The sequence below is a fragment of the Apaloderma vittatum genome, unplaced genomic scaffold (genome assembly GCF_000703405.1).
Source record: "Apaloderma vittatum isolate BGI_N311 unplaced genomic scaffold, ASM70340v1 Scaffold3885, whole genome shotgun sequence".
NCBI classification, from domain to species: domain Eukaryota; kingdom Metazoa; phylum Chordata; class Aves; order Trogoniformes; family Trogonidae; genus Apaloderma; species Apaloderma vittatum.
This window is the reverse complement of record NW_009718587.1, coordinates 1-7,073: the sequence shown is the minus strand read 5'-3', so window position 1 is coordinate 7,073 and position 7,073 is coordinate 1. Positions and strand designations below refer to the sequence as shown.

The 7,073-nt window shown below is 35.0% G+C and overlaps 1 protein-coding gene across 1 annotated transcript; it reads right to left on the bottom strand.

Moving 5' to 3' along the window:
- Positions 1 to 1,230: 1,230 nt before the first annotated feature.
- Positions 1,231 to 6,565, bottom strand: LOC104269331 (coiled-coil domain-containing protein 107-like; the record flags this gene model as incomplete). The annotated part of the gene is made up of 5 exons (XM_009870292.1): positions 1,231 to 1,631; positions 2,252 to 2,361; positions 3,848 to 3,938; positions 5,117 to 5,183; positions 6,360 to 6,565. Coding segments are annotated over 5 exons (749 nt in total), but the record flags the coding sequence as incomplete, so codon positions are not given.
- Positions 6,566 to 7,073: the final 508 nt, after the last annotated feature.

The window sequence follows — 7,073 nt, the reverse complement described above, 5'->3', positions numbered from 1 at the left end:
GCTATATGGTCAATCAGGGGAAACCTAACTTAATGCAAAACTACTAATTCCCTGGCGCTAAGGATGTATTTCTGGATGCTGATTCTTCCAAGCCTCTGTGATCCATTTTTAGAACCAAAGACATACCGTGTTTCTACACAAGAATGAACAATTCTTTCCATTTCAGTGAGTGACACAGTAATAGTTTTGGTCCCTTTAACTACAGTACATTTCCTCCATAAAAACAAATCCACGTGTTATCTTCCTGTAAGAATAAAGGTGGCAAGAGTTCAGACATTATAATCGCCCTACTTAAAAGCCGTGCAGTTACAAACCAGAAAATCTAACAGCATTGTACTGTCACACCTATCTCTAATGTCATTCCTGTCATTAAAGGGCGGTAGTTCCACAAGCATGTGCGTTAAGTCAACAAAAAATTAGCAGACAATAAAGGCATGGACAGAAATTACTCTGGCAAAGCAAGAAAATGTTTTTCTTAACACTGACGCAGTGCTAAACCAGCCACTATCAAGTTGGCATAATGTACTGCAAAAAAACCAAAACAAAACAAAACAAAGCCCCACAGTTCTTGAAGGTTACATAGCAACAGGTGTTAATACTGATATAAGTATTTGAATGAATTAAAAGGCCAGATTCCATTGTGTTAAAATAAATATCAAACAGTGAAAGAGTACTAATGGGTATCAATTAATTATTAGGCAGCTGCTGAGTTTAAGGAGTAACAGGTGGGGAAGAAATTAAGTGATCCAATGTAACCTATTAAGTTTTAAATTTAAATACTGTACATCATTACTGAGGAGAGAGCAAACTGGAAATAATTATTTTAAATCAGCGTCTGTGGCTAAATGTCTCTATCCAAATAAAGAAACTTGACTATTGATGAATCTCCAAGACTTAACCTATACTGCTTTTCATCCCTCCACTAGAGAAAAGTTTTCCACAAAGAGTTAAATCCATCAGTGTATGCTCTTTAATGAACTCAAGAAAGTCGCAGTTAAGTGGCACCATGCTTACTAGGTACAAAACATTTACGAAACATCTATTCTTTATAGTCTTAATTACAAGATACTCTAATATTTTAGTGAAGCATCGGATATAATTACAGTGCATTATATACAGAGTACAGAAATATTCTTATAGGAAAAAAATAAATAGAAAAAAATATGTAAACACCCTGAGTGAAATTCTGCTGCCAGTGAACTCAGTTATGGAACTGTCACAGGTATGAGAACACGCAGTATTTCACTCCTTCGTTTAAAGCATATAGCAGTGCACATAACTTCATTTAGAACAGTTTAAAGTGCATACAACATTAAAAATAAATTTCTATGACTGAAAGTTTTACATATGCAGATTTCATTCATATCTATTACGTCTTCTCAATTCCATCTCTTCTGATTCAACTGCATCTTTGTTTATCATTTCTTGGTCTTCTACCACATCTGGCTCAAACTGATGTACGTCACAATCATCGTATAATTCATGTTCTTCTATTGTGTAATCTCTATCAATATCATCAAGGAAATCTTCATTGCTGTCATCTTCTCTGTCATCCATTTCTTTCTCTTGAGAATGTTCAGCAAATGACTGAATGAGATCTTCAAGTTTCTCATTACAAATGTGGCTGACATCTTATAGTTCACAAAAAAAAAAATCAAACCAGAAGTTTAAATTACTAGAAAGGCTCTAAATTTCAGGGTCACTTTAGAAACAGAGTATTTACTCTTAAAATTGTTTTCTCTCTTTTACTACAACACAACTAATGCAAAAATTCCCAAAACCTCTAGTGAACCATTCTTAATATTTATTTTAGACTGCTATGCATGTCTGGGAAGTCTCCAGCTGAAGTATAGTTTAGTATAATTATGCAAGCATTACCCACAGCCTCATAGGTCCTTGTCTGGGAATCCTCAGACTGAAGTTAGTCCAATACTAACAGATTGCTCACGAACTCATATTCAAGAAGCTGTTTTTTTAACAAAGCAGAATGTAACTATGTGGTCTGTCCTAGTTCAGTATCTTTTAGCATCTACTAACAAAATATTATAATGTATCAAAAATTTGAAATTAGACACACCTCAAACAGGAAGAAGAACCATAGAATGGCCTAGGCTAGAAGGGACCTTAGAGATCATTTAATCCAACCTCCCATTTCACCTAAGACACAAGAGCTAAACATTTTTATAGTATAATATTTATTCTTTTAAAATACAAACTACTTAGTTATCAATTCTATCAGAAATGGAAATACCTTTCATCTTGTCATCTGATTTATCCAATCCACTTTCTTTCATCAGTCGTCTAATTGATTGGAGCTGTGTCATTATTTCATCTTTCTGCTCACAAGCTAGAGCATTAACACTGGAGAACAAGACAGATGTCAACAGCTGAAAGATTATCTTGTGAGTGCTCTATTGAAGAGGGTCCCTTTTCGGAGAGCCGCCGGGTAACGACAATCACACCGATGCGGTTACATGCCGTTCCAACTTTATTGCTCCAATTAGCCCAATATATATACAGTTAAACAATATGCTTTGTGTTCATGTGCCAAGCACAAGCTACAATAAGCTTAGTCTTTGATTACCGTTATCAATCCTTGCGGGTGTTAGATGCCCTTGCTGCAGTTAGAACATCCTGATGTACGTTTTGCAAAGTTCTTGCAGATACAACTTTGTTACCTCTTTTTAAGCTTCAAGGCAACTCTATGAACAGAGCACTGTTTAAGGTCCAAGTTGGATTGCCCGAACTTTCTAGGGGTATACTGTGTCCTTATTCTGCAAGGAATTCCCCCACACTCAATAATAATGTATAAGCTCGTAATATTTCCTTCAGTGTAAAAACACAACAGTTAAGTAAGCAACACATTTAGGTAAAGCTTTTCTTTAAGAACTTGTCTCTTGAGAAGTGGGGAGCCCATCACATTCATCTGAGTAATTTAATCAGTGAATTCTAACAATGAAAGCCAGTGGCCAAGGTTAAGTAATGACTATTGAAAGAAACAACAATCCAATGTAATTTTATTTTTACAGCAACAATACCTAATAAAGACCTTCACAGTTTAGAGGCTTTTCTTATTTATTTCAGATTTTCTTTACCCTCTCTCCATCATTTGTTCTACAAACTAGTTAGTGAATTTACTGTTTAACAGTTTCAGCACATACTAAATTCAAAAGTACACTAAGGGAACAATCAGGAAATTCTGCATGTGTTAAACTAGGCTTCATTAAGGATGTCAGTCTATGCAAAATGGACTACATGGATATTTTTATTCGCAGTAGATGGGTAAGGCCCTAGCTTCTTAAGGAAAAAATTCTCTAAAACTACAAGGAGTTTATATTACTTATTCCCTTGTTACACAACAGAGAAGGTATGTTTCCTCAAAACACACACAATCACTTTACAGATCCATTTCAAAAGACAAAAATAGGCTGCTATTCCTTGATAACTAGTTTTGTCTTCTGATTATACCAAAAGGAAGAAGTTCTTTCTGCTCCCAGAAATCTAATTCCCACTGGGGTTTTCAAAATGCTAATGAACTCAAGTATTTTTTAGTATTAGTCTTCTCAGTCAACACTAAAGTTTAACTTGTTAAGCTGCAGTAACGTGATAGTAAGACTGAGCTTCTGCATTTACATTCAGCAAGGAAGAGATAGGAGGTGTCTGTGGAAAACATCACATATTGCAGAAGAGCTATTACCTGGAAAAGTCTAAGGAAATAGTAATTAAAGAAGGTTCCTAAACACTGTTCCCTACCTCTATGTAAGGAACATTTTAAGAACTCTTTGTTAACATTTGGGAGAAATTCAATTTACAGAAAATAGTACTGAGATATTTTAGAAACACTCACCAGTTTGACAGTGGATCCAACTGAGTCAATAAAGAATTTAACATTTTCTCCGTCCGTGCTAGGTGCTGCTCGAGTTCCAAAAGCTGATGCTCTAACAAATCACAAAATACAAAAAAAGGAGGAAGAAGGACAGAGGGGGAGGCAGGGCAGAGAGAACACTGTAAGAAATATATTTACAGTACCAAAAGGATATTGATTTATATTTTTTATTTTTTTTTCTATATAACATTCTAGAATATAAAACCAGACTGGTGAGGCTAAGAAGAAAAGTCTTACTATATCTGGTCAGTTCTTCTCATCCAATAACCTGTCTCCAACAGTGTCCAAACAAGAGGATGCCTTGCTAGAAATCGGGGGAGAATGTGGCTCTCGCCTTTCCAGTCTCAAAACTATGATTTCCAAGGCTTCCTGAGGTATAAGTAGCATATTTATACTTAATATACTGTCATGAATTTGCCCACTCACATCTCACAGGTATATTCAACACTTAATGCACTGGAGTTGAGAGGAATAGCTCCTCTTAAAATACTATGAAACTTTGAAGAATAACACACAAGTACAGCGAGCAAGGCAGTGTAGTAAATCATTGCTGAACCTGATTACAGATCTGGTGTAAAGAGGCTGCTGTTGTTTAATTAACTAAAAATGTGCCTATACAAGGGGCAGAAAAAGGATAACAACAGTTCAGTTTTGATGTGCGATAACTTTTGCTCCACAGTCCACTTCCTGGCATATGCAGAACAGACTGAATCAGACAGACAGGTGTACTCTGTATCATGAAAAAAACAGATGGTAGCATTTGTTCTGCCTCTTCTATGTTTCTGACAGGTCCCTAATGTGGCCTAGAAAATCAACAGTCTCTGTAACTGCTTACCATGCTATTTCACTATCAAAACCAGACTACTATATCCTTTTTAAATACCATATTAATTCTATTATATCTTATTTAAAAATTCCATTACTGAAGAAAACTGAACAAGTCTTAAGTGATTAAAAACATTAGAAATCAAAAGGCAAGAGAAGCATACTATATTGCTTACGACAGCTGTTTTAAAGAATATTACCATCTGGAGTTTTCAAACAAACCTCTAAAAAGTGTTTCAAATATATAGAATAATGAAGTGGTTTTCTGTAGGTTCCTAATAGCACTTAAGTAACCTAAAAGACTGTTCTTATTTAGCGTGGCTGCATTAATGAAAATACGTACGTTTGTTCCAGCAAGAAATATGCATTTTTGGTGAACATAAGCATTCTGAAGGGGTATCTTACCTGTTTCCTTTGCCTTGTCTTCTGTACTTTTTTCCTTTTTGGAGAGACTTTCTTCATGTGACTTCATCTTTAACAAATACAATTGTGTTAAAAGACTTCATCACTATTTGTCTATTACAAATAAAAATGCATTTATAGATTTATTGAAAGTAAACAGCAATGACAAAGATATGCTCCATTAAAGAAACTTTTCTCCTGCCATGCTTTCTTCTTACCTTTAGCGTTTCTGATTTTAACTGATGACATCACTGACAAAAGTTGTAAAAGAAAGCAGCTGCAATTTCAACTCCAGTTTTCAATAAATGAATACAAGGAACTTTTTAGGTTACTTGGATCCAGTCTCCTACCATTAACTAGGAGGTGAAACTTCTTTCTTAAAGTAATAAAGATGCTATTATAAAAATACTTACATTTCCTTTCCCTAAGTGCAAGTGTAAAGAGTTATAACACCCCAAATATTGGTTTTATGATGTCTAAATCTTATTTATAACCTAATTAAATTTATTTTTAAAACCAAGCCTCTATGTTCATTTTGTTAAGTGGTATTTCTCTCATATAGGAGAGGCTATGAACCATGAACGTGAAGGTGCTGTCTCTGGTCTTGTTCAGGTTAAGGTTTTTTTACCCTGAAGACAAGTAACAATATTCCAGGGGCATTCTCAGCACTACAAGTGCTGTAATATCTCTTACTATAATACATTTCAAGATTGATATTAAAAAAAAAAAAAACAACCCTGATCATTTGCTCTCCTTCTTTAATTTACGAATGGTAGAAAAGCTGTCACATTTCATAGATAAAAGTTTATGTCTGTATCATCACATGAGAAGTCCAAATAAAAGGTTAAGTCTGCTCACTATTGTATCTAACTGCTAACATAAGACTATTACTCTGCAGGAATCATCCATCTCCTTCCCTTACTCAATCTCATTTTGAAAAGGAAGCCAAATACCAATGAGGCTTAAGTTACAGCCTCAGGTAACAGCACTGGTTAGGTTCTCAGATTCTTATTTGAGGGCTCGGGGTGGGGTGGAGGATTCTCACTTCTTTAAGCGTCCAAAAGGTTAGAAACCTTCATAAGGAACAATTGCAAATGCTAAAATTTTAACTTTGGAGCTTACACTCAAAAGTCAAACCAAGTGAAAAATGCCTTTTGAACAACCATATGCCTGGGCTCAGAACTGGGGAAAAAAAACACCAAACGGTTACCTTTTCTTCTCATTTCAAGAATTTCTTATGGCTTACCTTAAGAAATTTGTATGCTGCAAACACTCCCACTCCAAGAGCATACAATGGCATGAGAGTGAATGCTAACTCTCTACCATTTCCTCTTGTTCTCTCATTCTTTATCTCTTTTTCCATTGCATTTCTCATCTGCTGAACACTCTGATAAGTATTATGGTCAGAATGTCCTGGATTCGGGTGAACTTGATGAACTGTCTGAGGATTACCTTAAAAAGTAAAATAGAGAGAAAGACGACAGTATTAGAACAGAAATTAGAGTCTGATTAGTTTCACAACTGCAATTCAAGATTTTTCTTCTTGTCTGATCATCTTTGTTCATCACTCTTCTAAGATAGTGGGGTCAGCCCTGAATCCAAATAAAGTTACCAAAAAAAATATTAAAAATCAATCTTTCATTAACAGAATGCAAAGTTAAATCTAGGACTCTCAAACTAAGTTTTTGTGCTTCTTTAAGATATAAGTTTTAAGTTTCTCCCTTCAAAGCAACATTGGTAAATCCACAGCAAGCCACCCAAAGGTGGATATAACAAGAAACAACCCAAATCTTGAAATTAAAGCATACTTAGAGAAATTATTCATAATGCTGAGAATAGCTACAAATTAATATTTTTCTCCTGTAACAAAGGAGTACAAACTGAATTGTCTAGTCCTAGGGAAAAAAAAAATGTTTTGCTGAAATGTATATGCTGTGTTGCTGCTTTGGTTACTTTGAAA